The 21,396-nt window shown below is 38.0% G+C and overlaps 1 protein-coding gene across 2 annotated transcripts in view; it reads left to right on the plus strand.

The window, feature by feature from the left end:
* hectd4 (HECT domain containing E3 ubiquitin protein ligase 4) overlaps window positions 1–21,396 on the plus strand; it is a 110,773-nt gene that overhangs the window by 2,736 nt on the left and 86,641 nt on the right. For both annotated transcript variants that reach the window (XM_087262271.1, XM_087262272.1), the window contains exons 2-13: window positions 1,820–2,409; window positions 4,591–4,680; window positions 5,772–5,899; window positions 7,863–7,971; window positions 10,140–10,278; window positions 10,390–10,560; window positions 12,179–12,371; window positions 15,090–15,251; window positions 16,490–16,603; window positions 18,960–19,100; window positions 20,114–20,343; window positions 20,489–20,631. In XM_087262271.1, the coding sequence (XP_087118397.1) occupies window positions 1,820–2,409; window positions 4,591–4,680; window positions 5,772–5,899; window positions 7,863–7,971; window positions 10,140–10,278; window positions 10,390–10,560; window positions 12,179–12,371; window positions 15,090–15,251; window positions 16,490–16,603; window positions 18,960–19,100; window positions 20,114–20,343; window positions 20,489–20,631 (2,210 nt within the window). The remainder of the gene's footprint in view (window positions 1–1,819; window positions 2,410–4,590; window positions 4,681–5,771; window positions 5,900–7,862; window positions 7,972–10,139; window positions 10,279–10,389; window positions 10,561–12,178; window positions 12,372–15,089; window positions 15,252–16,489; window positions 16,604–18,959; window positions 19,101–20,113; window positions 20,344–20,488; window positions 20,632–21,396) is intronic.

The raw sequence follows: 21,396 nt of genomic DNA on the forward strand, positions 1-21,396 counted from the left end.
TGGTGACTCGTTATTATAAGTTAACAACTATCAGCACTTTGGGAATCACACAAAAAAACCTCATTACTCCTTCCTGTACATTCAGGTCTTATAAATTGAAACAGTTTTTGCAAGAAACTTTTAACCTTTAATCCACAGCATCCATATTTATAACAATAATATTTTATTAATTCTTTAAACATGAAGCTGACAGAAAGTGGAAATGGCTGAGTGGAGCATACACTAACCTACAATTATATTTAGCCACAAGATGGCACTGAACAGTCAAAAAGCAGTGTGACAGACAAACACCTACACTTAAGGCTGATTTATACTTCTGCGTCAAGCGCACGCGTATGCTACGGAGCAGCCTACGCATTGACACATAGTACTACGCCGTGGCAGTCGGCGTCACTGACGTGCACCTCTTAAAAAATGTAACTACAGGTCGCAACAACGCGTAGCGCAAGCTCTGTGATTGGTCGACTTGGTAGCGCTGATGAGTCTGGGCGGGACCAAGAGCCGCGCGAGCACGATGGAGCGATTGTTTCGAAAGTGTGGAGTCCCGTGAAGAAGAAAGTTTTGTATTGTGTTTACCTCATAGTTAAAGTTGTTGCATGTCCGCCGGTTCCTGCCTCAAAATGAGCGAGTTTAAGCCACTTGTACATCCCGGAAGCGTTCAGAAAGAACAAAACAGCAGCGAAGAAACTCGACACAGAGACACATTTACACCTCACTGCCAACTAGTGTTTTGGAAGTGTTATTGCAGACCAACAGTGACGTAGAAGTATAAATGCACAGCTAAGCGCGTTGCATGCGCCGTTGGTTACGCCAGTCACTTGATGCAGAAGTATAAACCAGGCTTTACTGGCCACTTTACTTGGTACACCTTACTAGTACCGGGTTGGACCCACTTTTCCCTTCAGAACTGCCTTAGCTCCTAGTGGCATAAATTCAACAAGATACTGGAAATATTCTTCAAAGATTTTGGCTCATATTGACATGATATTATCACGCAGTTGCACCCAGGAGTGGCACTCAGTGTGGTCTTCTGCTGCTGTAGCCCATCCGCCTCAAGGTTGGACGTGTTCAGAAATACTCGTCTGCAGACCTCAGTTGTAACGAGAGACTGGAACCAGTCTGGCCATTCTCCTCTGACCTCTGGCATCAACAAGGCATTTGCGCCTTCTGCGTCAAGTGACCGGCGTAACCACTGGCACATACAACGCGCTGAGCCGTGCATTCTTCTGCGCGCTGTCTCTGTTGGTCTGCATTACCACTTCCGAAACGCTAGTTGGCAGTAAGGTGTTTATGTTCCACTGTGTCGAGTTTCTTCGCTGGTATTTAGTTTTTTCTGAACGCTTCCTAAATGTACAAGTGGCTCAAACTCGCTCATTTTGAGTCAGCAACCGGCGGATGTGCAACAACTTTAACTATGAGGTAAACACAAAACAAAACTTTCCACCTGGAGCTCCTTCACGGGACTCCACACTTGTAAACAATCGCTCCATCGGGCTCGCGCCGCTCGCATGGCTCTTGGTGCCTCCCAGACTTATCAGCGCTACCAAGCCGACCAATCACAGAGCTTGCGCTACACGTCGGTGCGACGTATAGTTACATTTTACGACTAGGAGTCGCCAATGGAAATAAAACAAACACACACAAGAAATACAAGTACGCCAGTCATTAAGTGGGCGCGGACCAACGCACATTCTCACGTTAATTCCATCGTTTGTAAATCCAAACATGAGTGTGAAACCTGGCATATGCAGCATTGATACATGAGGCTCCAGATCTATGGGATGTTGCATAGATTTTGACAATTTTGTTTTGTTTGCAGATCTTGACGTTTGAGACCAAGAATCCAGTGGAGCTAGCCGAGCGTCTCCGAGCCGTCTGTGGAAACCAGAGCAACGCTTATGCACGCCTTTTGGAGTATCGTCTGAATGCACTGCGTGGCCTGTGGGGGGCGCAGCGTCAGCTGGCCCTGGAGGAGCAGCAGGATCATGACGGGGTTGTGTCAGCCAGCGGCGGAGGGTCCGACGAGGAGACACTGGCCCTACTCAAACGACAGGGTTTACTGCAACCCCAACACCACCACCATCCACACCACCCTCCGATGGCCAGCGGCTCAGAGCAGGCACCATTCACCTCCCGTGTGGGCCTGCTGTTGGTTTTCCCACTGCTGCAGTCGCAAACTCGGCACGACCCTGCGCTGTGCGGCGTCACAGCGGAGGTGTTGCTCGCATGTCTGCGGGACTGCCAGCCACTCAGCCTGGGGAAGGAGCCCGCCGACTGTCTTAATGGCCTGGAGAGGTTGCTGTGCTCCTGGTTGGAGGAGACGGAGGGTTCGGCACCAATGAGGCCACTGCTCACCCAACAGCAGAGACAGAACGCAGCTGCGGCGCTAGTGGCTCTGGCATGTGCAAGGTGAGTGCTGAATATCGGATATTCATTTTTTTATTGTAATTAAAGCTGAACTAATTAATTAGACTTGCATTGACATTGCTAATAGTATTCTTAGTAGGTGTTTTGTATGACAAATTTGCAATCAACGCCATTCTTGCTTGAAGAAGATATCCAAATAGGCTGTTCACATATTACGTCTTTGGGTGGTTCGTTATTGCAAATGAAGACAATCAACAAGTGGGCGTAGCAAACTTCGCACTTTACTAACGCTTTAGACATTTATGCGAACAATCCTGTAAACAACAATGGAGGACAAACCACAGATTCTGTTCTTCCCTTTGGCATGGGACTGTTTGTCAGAAGAGCTTTATTCTAGCTTATGTCGATCACGGTTCTTTGTTATTTTTACGGTGTCGTGTTTTGGCTGTATATAAAAACTGCATTTCATGTGTTGTCTAGTAATGGCTGCTTTCGAAGCACTTTGAAACCTTTATGAAGATTTTGCTTTGAATCAGTCCTCCAAAGTGCATATCAGATTTGAATAGATAGTGGTTCAAAATATGTCAACCCAGGCTCATTCTGGAAACGTAGTCCCGCGGACGTTTCTGGAGACCGCGTATTACATGGCCTGAAATACGTTTGGCTGCATTTCATTTTTTAAGCGAACACTATGTGGCGGTGTGACGCTGTTCCCTTCCGTGCTTGCCAGCTGATCGCTTACCTCCATGTGGAGAGCTTTCCCGCCGCAACCAGTGTGTCCGGTTAGCTCGTCGTGTACGTTGGCGGACTTGATGATGCAGAGAGGAGCTAACGACGACGACCGGGTTCGAGTCCGGGGAGGATTGGTTCCAGAAATCGTGTAAGACAAAAACAGAATCCAAAAAATAAAGTTAACAAGTGAACAACAGGCTGAGCATGTGGTCAAATCCGAAAACTTTGTCAATATCAGACGAGGGCTTTTGTTTTTCATGACGGCTTTTTTTTTTGTAAATTGTTGGTTGGGTTTTAGGGAAGTAAGCGGGGGGCAGGTCAATCGGTAAAACTGCTTGAGTTTAGGGAAGGAGGAGGAGGGTGGGTCGGCCGATTGGCCGGTCGCACAGTCAATCATTCAGCCAGTCGGACGGACAGTCGTTCGACTGCAGCCTCTTGTGGGTTTATGTGAGAACAGCGCTCGCGAGAGACGTTCCACATGCGAAAAAAGCACTCACAGCAGCCTCTCGCGGAATCGCGAAAACAAAAACTACACAAATGCGTACCACCCGGGAATGTATTTGTGCAGTTTTTGTTTTCGCGTATCCGAGAGAGGCCGCTGTGCGCGCCCGCGCTGTTCTCGCGTAAAAAGCCGCCGGAGGCTGCTGTCGAGCGACCGTCTGTGTGACCGACTAACTGACTAAATGAATGACTGAACGATTGACTGGGCGGCCGGCCAATCGGGCGACACAGCCACCCTCCTCCTCCTCCTTCTTCCCTAAACCCAAGCGACGATTTACAAAAGCCGTCCAGAAAAAGAAAAGCCCTCGTTTTCAGATTTCACCGCATTCTCGCCCCGTTATGAACTTGTTCGCTTTATTTTTTGTATTCTGTTTTTTGTCCTACCTGATTTCTGGAACCGCACTTCTCCAGACTTGTACCTGGCCGGCTCCTCCTCCTCCGGGCCTTAGCTCCGCCGACGTAATACAACGAGCTAACCGGACAAACTGGTTGCGGCGGGAAAGCCCTCCACACTGAGGAGGTGAGCCGTCAGCTGGCGAGCGCAAAGAGGAGCGGCGTCACACCGTCCCGTAGCGTTCGCTTGAAAAAACAAAATGCAGCCATATGCACCTCCGGCCACGTAAATCGCGGTCTCTAGAAACGTCCGCAGGGCTACGTTTTTAGAATGACCTTTGGTTGCGGATTTTGCGGTCTCCAGAAAGCAGAAAGCAGTTTGAGTCCTCTGCCGTACAGTATTGATAGAGTATATTTAGACCTATTAACAGAATCTAATGAAGACCTAAAATAGTCATGTACTGTGAATAATCATCTGGGAATGGTACTTTTAATGTGTCTTGGCCTCTGTTAACTAATCTATCGATCCAGTCACTCACTAGATGTCAGAGACTAATTGCACTTTACACCTTGTACTAAAATGTGTTGTTGCATGATTCGTCTGAGTTTCTCTTTTGATGTTTTTCAATCGCTAAATTCCACTGTGTGTGTTTTCAGGGGCTCCCTCAAAACCTTCATCCACACGGTCCACCTGCTGCAGAAACAAACAGACCTGGGTCAGCTTCCTGTGGCTGATGTTCTCTATCGGTGAGATGGGACAATTTGAAGACATTCAGTTCAATTCAACTTTATTTCTATAGCGCTTTTTACGATTTAGATCAGGGATTCCAATCCTAATTAAACACACCTGATCAGACTAATCGAGTCCCTCAGGCTTGTTTGAAACCTACAGGTAAGGTATGTTGGAGCAGGGTTGGAACTAAACTGTGCAGGGCTGCGGCCTTCCAGGAATTGAGTTTGTCTATTGGCCATCGGCAATGGATGATGGCATCGTCTATCGGCCCAACCCTAATGACAACAATATATTTTTTGACACTATGAAATAAACGTTGGTCCCGTTGGAGCATTAATGGGGAACATAATGAAACAATAGACGTTTTATATCAAGCATATACAGTTGAAGTTAAAATTATTGGCCCTTCTGTCAATTCTTTTTCAAATATTTCCCAAATAATGTTGAACAGAGCAATGACATTTTCACAGTAATTCCTATAATGTTTTTTCTTCTGGAGAAAGTCTCATTTGTTTTATTTCAGCTAGAATAAAAGCAGTTCGTAAATTTTTTAAAAGCATTTTAAGGTCAATATTATTAGCCCCCTTAAGCAATATTAGTTTTGGATTGTCTCCAGAACAAACCACTGTTATACAATGACTGACCTAATTACCCTAACTTTACCCTAATCACCCTAGTTAAGCCTTTAAATGTCACTTTAATCTGAATACTAGTGTCTTGAAGAATATCCAGTCTAATATTATGTGCTGTCATCATGACAAAGAGAAAATAAATCAGTATTAGAAATGAGTTATTAAAACTATTATGTGCAGAAATGTGTTGAAGAAATCGTCGTTAAACAGAAATAGGGGGAAAAAACACAGGAGGGTGAATAGTTCTGACTTTTATATGTATTGCACAGCCATAATTGCCCTGCAGATAGACTCGGATACTGATATAGAATTAAAATGAGCAATTATGTAACTAATTTATTGTTAAAATCTGTTGAACACACACCGGCAATGCTTTTTAAACTCTTCAAACATCAATTAATTCTGAGACATGCATGCAGGATCATCAAGATTGAATCTTTTGAGTAAGAGAGTTTTTCTTCACTGTACTCCAGACTGCTGCTTCTTGAAGGAGGTCCAGGTTCGCCCTCATGTCTGCTGGGGGGGAAACATATTGTGTCGTGGGGCTTTGAGGACATGCTGCCCACACCAGAGAGCAGCGCCGCAGGAGCCGACAGTAAAGGTGAGCACATGAGGAATGACACGTAACATTGGTTACATTGTATTTAATGGAATCCGTATATAATATGATGACCAGTTTGATACAAGGTAACAGTTTAAATTGGTCCATTAGTTAATAATAATAATTCCTTATATTTATATAGCGCTTTTCTGGACACTCAATATTATTATTTTCTCTGGCACCCGAACAAAATGTAAAATATAACCCACTTGTGGTTAAGGTAGGGCCGCTGTTACAAAGTGCAAAATAGTGGAGGTTAGGGCTGCTCGATTTTGAGAAAAATCATAATCACGATTATTTTGGTCATAATTGTAATCACGATTATTCAAAACAATTACTGTTGAAGTCAAAATTATTCAACCCAAGCTCATTCTGGAAACGTAGCCCCGCGGACGTTTCTGGAGACCGAGATTTACGTGGCCGGAGGTACGTAAAGGCCGGTTTTGTTTTTTTTCGAGCGAACGCTCCGGGTTGGTGTGGCGCCGCTCCGCCCCTCCTCTTCACGCTCGCCGGCCGACGGATTGCCTCCGAGTGGAGGGCTTTCCCCATGCAATCAGTTTGTCCGCCTAGCTCACAGCGTTGCGTCGGCGGAGAGGAGGCCCCGGAGAAGGAGGAGGAGCCGGAGCCGGCCGCGGTGGACGACGACCGGGATCGAGTCCGGGGAACGGCGGGTTCCGGAAATCAGGTAAAACAAAAAACGGAATCCAGAAAATAAGGGCGAGAACGCGGCGGAATCCGAAAGCGCGGTCGAAATCGAAGATGAGGGCTTTTGCTTTTTTTTTTTTTTTTTTTTTCTTTTCGTGCGAAAATGGCTCCCGAGAGGCGCCCGCCTGAGACGCGAAAAAGCGCGCACAGCGGCCTCTCGCGGATCCGCGAAAACAAAAAACCGCTCGAATACGTACCTCCCGGGACGTAAATCGCGGTCCGCAGAAACGTCCGCGGGGCTACGTTTCCACAATGAGCCCGGGTTGGGTTTTTCATAATCGTTTGAAGCCAAAATCGAAATCGGATTTTCGATTAATTGCACAGCCCTAGTCGAGGTGATTCCAGTTTCACTTTCATTCAATGAAGAAGCTGATGCACCGAGGCCAGATGAATTTCACTTTTCTTTCATAAAGTTCATTAAGTGCCATGTCAGGGGGTGATTTTGCGTGTTCACTCTGCTCAGCGCTGATGAAAATGACCTGGGTTTGAATGCAGAAAAATGTCTCGATAAACACACATAGCTGATAAGCAATAAAGCGTATTTGGCCTGCTGTCCCAGGAGAGATTAGAAGGGCGAGAGGGGAGTTTGAGCTCAGGTAGGTCTCGAGAACTCCCCTGCTTGTCGCCGTGAGAAGTGTAAACTAAGGTTGTATTGGGTGATGATTTGTTTTAGTCGATTTGCTATGCTTTGTGTTTTTGGACAGTGGGAGGAAACCGGGGAACCCGGGGGAAACCCACGCCAACACGTGGAGAACATGTAAACTCCGCACAGAAACACCAACCGGCCCGATAGGTTGGACCAGCGGTGTTCTTGCTGTGAGGCAACAGTGCTAGCCACTGGGCCACCGTGTCGCCCTATCAGAAAAGGGGGAGGATGTAGGGGTGGAAAGGGGGAGAGCTTCAAGATGAAGATAACTGGAGTGAAAAACTCAGATTATTTTTATACTTCCATAATCATCTAATAGGGCAGATTACGGAGCTAATAATGAGCTAGCCGTGTTGATCATAAGCACCTCTCGAAATTAGTTTATGAATAAACCACACTAAAAAATTAGTTTGAAGAAATGACAAAAATAATTGTACAATGTTAATTTAAAAACAAAAGTGAATTCAAATATCTTATTCAGCATTATGTGTGATTTATTAATTGATCAAGAAATTAAAAATGAAACCCAAAGTCGTTCGAACTGAAAGCTAAAGGAATTTGAGAATGTACGATGTCGCCATGATTTCCCCCTGTGTGTTTTGCCTGTCTCAGACACAGATCTGGGCCGCAGCCTGGCCACAGATGGATTCTATCTCTACACCACGAGCTCTTTTGGGAAGGGTTTGAGCAAGCTGGGCTCCGGGCAGCACGGGACGCTGAGGTAACTCTAAAAGCCCACACAGCCCTTCACCTCCTGCTCTCCTGTTTGTGCCAGTGACCTCCAGGCCGCTATTGTGCTCTTTCTACAGCTCCTGCTTTGTTCTGCTGCTTTTCTCATTTCTGCTCTGTGAGCAACTACGTTTGTTAGACGTGTGGACTCTGTGACTTTTTGCTGTGAACTTTGTTTCATTGCTGTGTTAAAGGTTGTCAACTTGCACTTCTTCTTTCCTATCTATCTATCTATCTATCTATCTATCTATCTATCTATCTATCTATCTATCTATCTATCTATCTATCTATCTATCTATCTATCTATCTATCTATCTATCTATCTATCTATCTATCTATCTATCTATCTATCTGCCTGCCTGCCTACCTACCTATCATTCATTAATTCATTTGACATAATATCTGTCCATTCATTCATTCATTCATTCATTCATTCATTCATTCATTCATTCATTCATTCATTCATTCATTCATTTGTCATCATACCCATCCATCCATTCATCTATTTATTCAGTCATTCAATTGTCTTGATATCTATCTATATATCTTTTCATATATCTAATCATTCATTCATTCATTCATTTGTCATCATACCCATCCATCCATTCATCTATTTATTCAGTCATTCAATTGTCTTGATATCTATCTATATATCTTTTCATATATCTAATCATTTATCCATACATTCATTTGTCATCATATCCATCCATCCATTCATCTCTTTAATCAATCATTCAATTGTCATGATATCTATCTATATATCTCGTCATATATCTAATTATACATCCATTTATTAATTTGTCATCATATCTATCCATCCATTAATTTATTCATTTGTCATCATATTCATTCATTCATTCATTCATTTAATTGTCATCATATCTATCCATCCATTTATTCACTAATTTGTCATATCTATCTATTCATTTGTTCATTCAGTCATTCATTTGTCATATCTATCTGTTATGTATTCATTCATTCATCCATTCATTCATTTATTTGTCATGATATCTATCTATTCATTCATTCGTCGTCAAAGGTCTAATCATTTATCCATTCTTTCATTTGTCTTCATATCTATCCATTCATTCATTTGTCATCATATTATCTATATATCTATTCATTCATTCATTCATTCATTCATTCATTCATTCATTCATTCATTCATTTTTCTTTATATCTATCTATCTATCTATCTATCTATCTATCTATCTATCTATCTATCTATCTATCTATCTATCTATCTATCTATCTATCTATCTATCTATCTATTCATTCATTCATTCATTCATTCATTTGTCATCATATCTCCGAATTCATTCATACATTTATCATACAATCATACAAATATATATCCGTTCGTTCATCTGTTCCTTAATTTCTTTGATCATATCTATCTATTCACTCATTCATTGATTCATCATCATATTCATTCATTCATTCATTCATTCATTCATTCATTCATTCATTCATTCATTCATTCATTCATTCATTCATTCAATTATTCATTCATGTCATCAAAATTATTCATTCATTCATTCATTCATTTGTCATCATATCCATTCATTCATTCAACGATTCATTCATTCATCATCATATCCATCCATCCATACATCTAAGTTTGCGTGGGCCTAATTTCAAGTGGTGCTCGCTGCAGAGCCATTTGAGGAGAGGTGAGCTCCAGAGAGGGGGAGCTTAAGCTTGAGCTCCACCTTTTTTGCACTTCTTCTACGAGTGATGTCACTGGGGGTAGGGTTAGGGGTGGGGTTGGTGTACGCATTAAAACAGCTTACAGGAGGAGGAGCGACAGCTCATGCTCCCCCTCTCTGGAGCTCACCTCTCCTCAAATGGCTCTGCAGCGAGCACCCTCCCTAATTTTGACATACCTGTGAGTTAAAGGGTTCGTTCATCCAAAAAATATTAAAGGGCTATATGCACGGCTAGTTTTCCAGCCACTGATAAACTTCCGGTGAAAGGTTGACTATTTTGAATTTCACAAGGTTCCTTTTACAGCATTGATAGTGTAATTAAAATATAGTGTGTTGAATTGACGTAAGCAAAAGCAAAAAGATTCCAATGGCTGTGCCCGCTCGTACGTCAAGAATAAGGTCAATACTGTACTCAAAACCTATAACTTGTGTGTTTTTGACCTCCTCGCAGGGGTTTTGTGTACTGTCGTAATGAGGAGATGGAGGCGGGCTGGGTGGCTCACAGCAGTGGATTTCTGCTCCACCGTCCTGCATCATTTGACACTAAACCTCATCAGCTGTGCCACGTCATCGACCCGTTCACACTGCAGGTACGACCTCCTTATATCAGACGATCATCCGTACTGTTGCACTTTCAAAATATGCACCGCAAGTGTTTTCTATTATTATCTCCTCACTCGTCTGTTGTGTCTGTGATGAAGGTTTCTCAGGTGTTAGCGATGCCCGTTCATCATTTCCCAGTGGGCAGCTGCCTGACCACGCTGCGTCTGTGTTCTGACGGCACATACTTGTATTGGGTTTGGTCTCCGGTCAGCATCAACGAGAAAACGCAGAAAGGCCACTCTGTCTTCATGGACGTCTTCCAGTTAACGGTAGGAACTTTACTTTTGGAAGACTAGCATCGAAAGTGTGTTTAACGTGACCTCTTTAGCACCAACCAACAGCTTGAACTTTTCTTGAATTATGTCAAGCATCTTTCAGCAATTCTTAGAGTTCTTACTTAGATTTAGCATGTTACATCTTTCTTTTTCTCTCCAGGTGAATCTCATACTGCCTATAATATTGCCTAATGTATATAATATTCAGGTCTGGACTCTCCAAATAAGACTTCATTACATTAGCAAAATGTTTTGGATCATTATCATGCCGGAAATTAAAACTATTACAACTGAGCTGCTTTCTAGTAGGAATTACGTGATGAATTAAAACCTGTCTGTGCTATTTAGCGTTCACAATCCCATCAATTCAGGCAATATTGACGGCAGAAATGCAGAACAAACCAAGACTCCACTTCATCACTTCATTCATTTAATTTAATTTAATTTAATTTAATTTAATTTAATTTAATTTAATTTAATTTAATTTAATTTAATTTAATTTGATTTAATTTAATTTAATTTAATTTAAGTTAATTTTTAACATAATTTAATTTTTATTAATTATTATTTTTAATTAATTAAATTAAATTAAATTAAATTTTATTATTTTATTTTATTTAATTTTATTTAATTAATTAACTTATTTTTATTTAACTTTATTTAATTTTATTTAATTATTTAATTGAATTTTTTAATTTAATTTTATTTAATTTTTAACATAATTACATTTTTATTAATTATTATTTTAATACATTTTTTATAATACATTTTCTTATAATCCTGAACGATTGTAGCATGTCAGACTGCACGAACATGGCTCCCATTTCACACTGTAAGATCTGAACGACAATGAAACCGCGCCAAACACGAAAGAAAGCGCCCCTAGAGTTTGACGTCATCCACCCGTGACACTTTCACTCTTCTGCGTTTTGAATTGATTCTTCACATCAACCGTAAACAATCTGTAGCAGCAATTTTGCACACAGCGTGTCTCAATTATAAAACCAGGAAGAAAAAAAACAGTTTGGACGTTTCCCCTCGGTCATTTGAATTGTCGCGTGAATTGCGTCATCAAATTTTGAGCTGCTATTGGTTCCTGGATTGACGCTCATCGCAGCTGTTGTCATGCTGCAGGAAAGTGTCTGAAATCTTCTGACATTGCCAGAACTTCATGGGAGGAAAAATCTGATCCAACGGGCACTAAGAGGCTGTCTGTGAACATGTCAAACCAACGATCAAAGATCACCGATTTTAGCCTAGGATTTCAGGAGTCTTTTAGGATTTTCCAAATTTGTCTCGGATGACAAAATCATGGCTGAAATCTCACAGTGTGAGCAGGGCATATGTCTTTCATATGTCTTAAACAATTAGACCCCGAGAAATCCAACTAGATCCATTATATTCCCGGTTGTATTTTAATAAAGAGTATGATAAGTAATATATAATGTCATTATACCTTCACTAAAACAACAAATGTAACCGTGTGCCTTTATACACAGTACTGTATATCTCAATATGAATAGAGTTTCCTCAGATGACTTGAATAGCTCTGTTGATAGTTTTCACATGACTAACTTCAGTGACCCCTCGCTTGTTTGTTGATGTTTTGCAGAGTGAGTCCGGTGTGTGTGTGGCCAGTCCTGTACAAGACCGGGTGATCCTGTTGCGAAAGGAAGGCGAGTCGTCCAAGTGCTTGAATGAGTTGCTCCTCAGCCGAATGTCGCGCTTCCGAGCCTCGCACTCGTCCACACTGGCGGCTCTCACCGGCTCCGCCATCACCAACCCTGTCAAAGAGGAGCAATCGGGTATTTGATCAAGACTATTGCATGCTTTCTTTATGTACAACCCCATATTAGGAATAAGTTAATGGAAAACGCAACAAAAAAAAAGAAAGTCAAGATTTCTAAATTTACTTAGACTTTTCTTTCATTGCAGACGATACAACGAACATTATTTAATGTGTTCCTCATGGTTTTAACACATATTCCAGTTTTGGTTCTTGCATCACATTTTAGAAAAGTTGTATCAGTAAAGCATTTTCCACTTTGTAATGTTGCCGTTCCTTTTCACAACACTTAGAAGACGTTTAGGCACCGAAGACACCAAGTGATCAAGTGTTTCAGGTGTAATTTTGTCCCATTCTTCTTGCAAGCAAGTCTTAAGTTGGGCAACAGGTCTTCGTTGTCATATTTTGTGCTTTGAAATGCACCACACATTCTCTATCGGAGACAGGTCGGGACTGCAGGCAGGCCAGTCAAGTACCAAGGGTCTGTTCTTCGTACGTGGATTACTCAATTAGCCGGATTTGGTTATTGACGATTTGACACGATCCAGGATTGTTTCGTACTTCAAAACTCATCCGAGACTTGTTGTCATAGCAGCAGTTCTGGTAGCTCAAACCTGCTTGGGAGCAGGTTTATTTCATGTAAACAGGATTAGATCGGGTCATTTCAAGCAAAGGTAATACTGAAAGAATGGACCGAATGCTGATATTTTCTTAAAGTAGTAAACTATAGTTTATATACACTTGGAAAAATAGATAAATGGTTTTAAAAAATTCTATATACATTTATAGTTTATAATCATTTGTAATATTTAATATTAAATAATTAATAATATTTATGTTTATATACATATAAGTTTTGAAAAATATATAAATAAAACTTCTCAAAGAGAACATTTATTAATATTGACTTTTTAGATACAAACGTGTACTATTTTAAGAGACCAACCAGCTTTACAATTTGTGTATGATAATAGACACAATAGGCACAATATTCAACTGTTTTTGTTTGTTTGTTGTTTCATTCATTCATTCATTTTCTTGTCGGCTTAGTCCCTTTATTAATCTGGGGTCGCCACAGCGGAATGAACCGCCAACTTATCCAGCACATATTTTACGCAGTGGAGGCCCTTCTAGCTGCAACCCATCTCCAGGAATGTTTGTTGTTTAAAGGAATGATAATTTATGCAGTCATGCACCTGTTTTGACAGCTAATATGACGGTAATTTGATGCTTTGCAGAAGTTGCAGACACCTTTACTGATATCAAAATGCTTTTTCGGTGCAAAATTAATTTAAAGAAAATCAAGAAACTTGATTTGGCCTAAGCTATTATAACAAAAAAAATCCGCACAAAAATGTAAAACTAAATAAAATCGTTAAATTCTCTTGACACATGAAAGTGTAAAGCCTGCAGCCCTCAACAAATGTGGAAAGTGTATTGCGTATCATATTAAACAAACCGTTTACTGTGAATTTTATGTAACTTTGCTCACATGGATAATTGAATATTAATCAGGTGATGTCATTACGCTGCTGCGCCGTCAGCCAATCGTGATTTCGAGGATCAGTTCATCCAGACATTTTAATCTGATTCACAAACTTGTTTGAAGAACCAAATTAGCCAGAAATCAAAGATTAAAAAATCCAGGATCTGTCATATCATCTTAGATCATTTAATGCCGAGTTCAGACTGCAGGATTTTCAAAGTAGTCGTGTCACAGATGTTTTCACACTGCTTGACTATCTGGGCTGGCGTTTCGTCGCTGCTTTGTTTACACTGCAAGATGTATTGGTGACAGGGACTTTCACATTGCATGACTTTACTATAGGAAGAATCGCCGACAACTTCGTCCAAACTACGTCTCACAGCCAAAAACATGTCGTATATCTTTTGTTATTGACTACATAATGAGAAAAAAGCCTTTAATGGGGTAGAACATGTACATGTTTGCTCACCTGGATTTAAAGGGAATTAGTCATTTCTCCTCAACGTTGATAATAAACTAATTTCTTTCTGTGTGAAGCGTCAAACAGACACGGGTGCTCCTTTCAAACCTCCACTAGTTTTTCCTCCATTTCGTGGATCCTAATAAACCGAAAAAGAGCGCTTTTACCTTCTCCCCCAGCCTCCCGCTGGCCTGCAGCAGGTATACTCACACGCACACACAAGTGAATGCCGCTCTCTCATTGGCTGTAGGCGATCGCTGATGTTATTTTCAGTCAAAACTCAATTCACACGGCATGATTTGAATCGCCGACAGCTCCAGATATTCAGCACGCCAAATATCTCACAGGCATCAGCGACTCATCGGCGATTCTCTCAGATCGTGTCTTTGATAGTTCATACTGTGTGATTGTCACTCACGTGCACGAGCAGCGATTTGCCTGTGATTTCAGGCATTTATCAGCGATTTCTCAAAACCTGTCGGCGAGCCAAAATCAGGGCTAAATCACGCAGTCTGAACTAGGCATAAGCGAGGTACGAAGAACGGACCCCTGGTTCTTGGTCTGTTAAACATCACTTTGAAACTATTATAAAAATAAGGCAAATTTCATAGGAATGTGAATATTTCTGACTTTAAACTGTACATGATTTGCCACATTGTAAAATGCTGTAAAAAAGCACCTGTAAACGTGCTTAAATTGAACAGTTGAAAAGCCGTGTGAAGCCCTGATGTTCTGAACTGCGGTTACTGAAGTTGATCTTGCAGTGTTGATGATGGTCTCTTATGTTTCAGTGGTCAACACAAGCTGTGGTCTGTCCATCAAAACACTGAGGAAGACACCCATGTATGTGTGCGGGACGTCCCTGGTGATGCTGGTGCCGACTCCAGGTGTTGCTGGGAGCTCCGCCACGCGCTCGCTGTTCGGGGGATCCAGTGGCCTTTCTTCTCTCAAGAGTAAGACAACACTTCTCTTCCTCTGTGCATAGCAGTAGTTGGAACACTCTCACATGACTTGACTCAGGTCTGACTTAAGTCTCAAAGTTTTGACTTGAGACTTGCTTGACAAAAATTCAATAAAGACTTGACTTGATTATCCTAACTCGAGTCCTGACTCAGACTTGAGTTAAATGACTTGAAATAATTTGTTGTTGTTTAATAGATAACCTTTTGTTAAGCATAAAGGCTGCGTCATATTGGAAAAAATATTCTTTTTTGTAAAGAATTCATAATTTTACATTTAGAAATAAACAATGATTTATGATTTTCTGGGAAGTCAAACAGTATTCAGAAAAAGAAATTAAATAATCACTGTATAACATAATAATAATAATAATAATAATGGTGACAATAATAATAATAATGGTAATAACAATAATGATAGTAGTAATAACAAAATGAATAATCATAATAACAATAATAATGGTAATAATAATAATAATAACAATAATAATAATCATACCAATAATAATAATAAAAACAACAACAACAATAATAATAATAACAACAATAATAATAATAATACCAATAATAATAACAATAATAATAATAACAACAACAACAATAATAATAATAATAATAATAATAATAACAATAATAATAATAATGACAACAACAATAATAATAATGACAACAACAATAATAATAATAACAACAACAATAATAATTAATAATAATAATAACAACAAAATAATAATAATAACTATAATAATAATAACAACAACAATAATAATTAATAATAATAATAACAACAAAATAATAATAATAACTATAATAATAATAACAACAACAATAATAATAATAATAATAATAATAATAATAACAATAATATTAATAATAATACCAATAATAATAACAATAATAATAATAATAATAACAATAATATTAATACTAATGACAATAATAATAATAATAATAATAATAATAATATCAACAATAATAATATTAACAACAATAATTATTAATAATAATAACAATAATAATAATAATAACAACAATAATAATAATAATAATAATAATAATAATAATAATAATAATAACAATTCTTTATTCTGCTGTGGCGACCCCTGATAAATCAGAGACTAAGCTGAAGGAAAATGAATGAATGAGTTTAATGCATAGTATATGCACTATATAGTTGCATTCTCAAGCTCTTGTAAGCATTCTCTGTCAACATCTTGCGTTTTCTTCTCCAGTCTTGGCCTCTAGTTTGGTGTTTAACCTGGCGGACGGTCAGTTCAGCAATCGCGTGGATCTGGTCGACGCTCCGGGAAGTTCTCTGGGTCGTGGAGCTCAGGTTGCAGGACTCGGTGAGAATAAAACATTTAAACTCATCGAGATCATTTCACTCGGAAACACTGGGATACAAGCTGCTTTTACTTAAAGATCAACTAATATGCTTGTTACTGGGTAAATTAATGCAGCTTTGCTGGTATTTTGCATTAGTCTTAAAACTTAAAAGTGTTAGAAGTTGATCAATTATAATTGCAGGTGTACAAATGAAATCAAAACTAGCCATATTGATTCTGCTAGCTTACATTGCTAATTTTGTGATGAACGATTCATCTGTGCAAGAAAAAAAATGCACTTCATGTTTGTTTTAATTAAGTGTTTGTTTTGTTAATTTAATCAAAGTTACATTTTCAGATTAGGTCTGTCTAGTCTACGTCTGTCTTAGGTTTGTTTAGGTATTGGGCGTGGCTAACATACTTAACCACGCCCCTACAGCTGTCAGTTTTGACAACAAACAGAAATGGTGAGGAGAAGGGCTTTGATAGGGGTTAAAAACTCTCTCCAAACCCTTTTACTGATCTTTCTGAAAGAAACGCCTACTTTACTACATCCAATCAGCTCGCAGTAGAAAAAACAAGCCTGCAACAACTCTGCAAAGTTTTGTATTTCTCTTTTTTTATTAACCTTTCATAGAGGTGGTCAGGTACAATTACAATCAATATATATATATATATATATGACTCAGTGACTCATGTGACTCAGTGGTTAGCACTGTGGCCTCAAAGCAAGCAGGTCGCTGATTCAAGTCCTTGCTGGGTCAGTGGCGTTTCTGTGTGGAGTTTGCATGTTCTCCCCGTGTTGGCGTGGGTTTCCTCCGGGTGCTTCGGTTTCGCCCACAGTCCAAACACATGCGCTATAGGGGAATCGATTAATTAAATTGGCCGTAGTGTATGAGTGTGAATGAGACTGTGTATGGATGTTTCCCAGTACTGGGTTGCATCTGGAATGGCATCCGCTGTGGAAAACATATGCTGGATAAGTCGGCAGTTCATTCCACTGTGGCGACCCCTGATGAATAAAGGGACTAAGCCAAGGAAAATGAGTAAATGAATGAATGTTTTATTAAACTGTTCAGATTTTCCCGTATGGAAAAAAGATCTCAACAGTTCGGCTCAACATCTTGGCTTCGATTTGAGAATCTCCCTCCCCCAAATACCACCTGCTAGCAACTAGAAATAGCAAGTAGTGTTGTAAAAAAATAAATGAATGAGTAAAAGAAGAGAAAAACCCAGTCCAGGAGACTCGAAACAAGCAGAATTCCTTTATTGAGACGTGTTGGTTAATCTGCAGTCATACAGTGTCTTTAAGATGTGTCTGCAAGAGCCTACTAGAGGTCCGCAGTCTGCAAGTTCTTTCACAAGTCTCTCACAAGTCTCACACAAGTCTGAAAATAGTCTGAATTAAGATTTCATGTCTATATTGTGTTCTTAGGAGGAGGGGATTTGGCTAAACAAAGTATGCAAATTAAGAGTTGTGGTCGGCAGGGTAAACTGCTCTTTCAGGTATTGATCTCATCATGTTCTGGAGACAGAAACCGCCTGACCATTTGATCGAAAAGAGAAAACAATAGACACCCCATGCTGTGAAACTGACAATTTGCATTACATTGGCTTAGCCTGTTATCAGAAAGACAAAAGGTTAATGTCCTTCCTAGCTGGGATGTTAATGAAATTATATAATTAAAAACCAGAGAATATAACTTTTTAGTTATACGTAGATTATTGTTAATTTGAAATTAGATGATATAAATTTATATTTCCACAGTAGCAAATCATGTTTTAGCTGGGAAAAACTAAAGGCTTTTTTTGGCTATTTATAAAACCAGGAGGAAGTGTGTTTCCAAGCGTGAACCATGTTAATTTACAATCATTTAAATATATGCTGTGAAAACTTGTTTGTAAGTTTATTTATGCAATTGTCAGATTAAAATAAAGTTTTGATAAAAATAACAAGTTAAATGTAAAAAATGTTTTTAAAAAATGCATTTTAAGTATGGACTAAGGTAGAGGTTGCATTGACTTCACTAAGGTGCAATAAAGCTGAATTGAGATGCAAAAATAACATTAGGAAAACCTAAACTTAATTAGTAAAAATGTACTATCTTAAAATTAGTTTGTTGAAGTAATAAAATTGCTAAACTAAAACTAAATGAAGGGAAAAAAGCAGAATATTAGAAAACGAATAAAATTGACACTAACATAACAACATTTCTAAAAACAAATTGAGCTGAAATAAAAATTGTATAAAATTCTGATAAATTCTGAAAAAAATCATGTCTGATTACGCATTTTTGTTTTCTATTCTTTAAGTTTCCATAAGTGACATTTTGATGTTGTTGTTTTTTATTTTTACTTTTTATATCGAATGTTCCAGGCGCCTGTTATGATGCACTGAACAACTTAATCTGGACGTGTTCGAGCGACTACATGGACCAGTGGTGCAACCCTGGAAATCAGGCCTTCCATCATGTGTGCCAGCGACTCGGCGTCAGTCACGCCATCAGCCAGACCAAAGGTGCTGAAGAAAACCATAGAAAAGAAAAGTTACCTCTGAATGTGCTGAAACCACTTGAGGATGAGCAAATTCTGTATAGATTTTCAGTTTTGGGCGCATTATCTCTTTATGTGACCTTACATTAATATTATTATTATTATTATTTATTATTATTATTATTATTTATTTTATTATTATTATTATTATTATTATTATTATTGTTGTTGTTGTTGTTGTTATTGTTAGTAATATTATTATTATAATTCTTTTCAGTATCATTATTATTATTATTATTTTATTATTATTATTATTATTATTATTTTCATTTTCATTATTATTATTATTATTATTGTTGTTGTTGTTATTGTTTTTATTATTATTATTATTACTATTATTGTTGTTATTATTAGTATTTTTATTGGTATTATTATTATTATTGTTATTGTTAGTTTTATTATTATTATTTATGTTATTGTTAGTTTTATTATTATTATTATTATTATTATTATTATTTTCATTATTATTATTATTACTATTATTGTTATTATTACTATTTTATTGTTATTGTTTTTTATTGTTATTATTATAATTATTATTATTGTTGTTGTTGTTGTTGTTGCTATTATTATTATTATTATTATTACTATTATTATTATTGTTGGTGTTGTTATTATTTTCATTATCATTATTATTATTATTGTTATTATAATTATTATATTTTATTGTTATTGTTATTATTATTATTATTAATATTATTATTATTATTGTTATTATTGTTATTATTATTATTATTATTATTATTATTATTATTATTATTATTATTATTATTATTATTATTATTGTTATTATTGTTATTATTATTATTATTATTAATATTATTATTATTATTGTTATTATTGTTGTTATTATTATTATTATTATTAATATTATTATTATTATTGTTATTATTATTATTATTATTATTTTATTCGCAAATATGATTTTTACATAAAGCATTTTTTTCTTCCCCACACTACTGTGGTTTTGTCTCACAGAAGAGATGATCGACACATCCAGCGTGATCAGCCAGCTGCTCCATCATGTGGGAGCCATGTGTATCCATCAGCTGAACCTGCTGGCCGCCAGCAGTAGTTTACACTTGGGCACCTTCATAGGGAAGCAGCCAATGGAGGCCTGTCACTTCAGCTCCATCTGTGACGTGATGGAGAAAGCCATGGTCAACGGAGACACCCGCATCATCCGCTGCATCCTGGTCGTTTTTCAGGTGGGCTTATGCATCTTAATACCAATAATGGGACATCTATTAAATATCAAATAACAAAAAAGGGATTAGTGTATGACTTGATGTGAAGTGATGGCACTTGGAGACTCATGTAACACACTGACTCTCATTTCAATGCTTTCTCTAGGTGGTTTTCCAGTTTTTTAATCCAAACTCAGAGCAGAACCGGGAGTGTGTGAAGCGCTCAGGACTGCTGCTGTGGCAGTTACTCATGGCTCCACCTGATCAGATCCAGCCGGAAATACAGAAAGAAGTTTGTCTCGCCATCAGGTGAGCTTTCAGATCCACCTCAAAAGAGAAATCACAACTCTAGAAGCTCTCTTAGGCATATTGCTTAACCCTTGTGTGCTGTTGGGTATGATTTAGTCCACTCTGCACTGATTTTGAGTCTCAGTTTGGCCACAACTTTCTCTGTGCTTAAACAAATGTTAAGATTTTGGTGACTCATTTTATTCTGATGCATATTTATAAAATGCTTTGAAAAGTTTCAAAAATTGCACATTTATGACCCTTTGGTTATGTTGGTGGCAGATTTGGCCCCATTGACTTCCATTATAATCACATTTTTGGATTGCAAAGCCATGACAGCATATGATCAGAACAGTTCCAGTACGTCTGGAGCTCCTTTATACAGTTTTTAAGGAGACACCTATATCTTAATTGCCTTTTTACCTTTCTTTACTTTGTATTATTTATTTATTTATTTACTAACTTATTTATTTATTTATTTATTTATTTATTTATTTGTTTGTTTGTTTATATTTATTTATTTATTAATATTTATTTATTTATTTTTATTTATTTATATTTATTTATTTATTTTTATTTATTTATATTTATTTATTTATTTATTTTTATTTATAATTTTTTTGTTTATTCTTTTATTTTTGTTATCTTATGTTTGTATATCTTTGTGTATAAATGTGGTATTATATCTCTTATTTATATACTTATTTAGTGTATAATTATGTTTTCCTGATACTTGCTTGTTTCGTGTATTGTATCAGTGCGTATATCTATATGTATCAATATTAT

Source organism: Danio rerio, chromosome 7, assembly GCF_052040795.2.
Source record: "Danio rerio strain M-AB ecotype USA chromosome 7, GRCz13ab, whole genome shotgun sequence".
Taxonomy (NCBI): domain Eukaryota; kingdom Metazoa; phylum Chordata; class Actinopteri; order Cypriniformes; family Danionidae; genus Danio; species Danio rerio.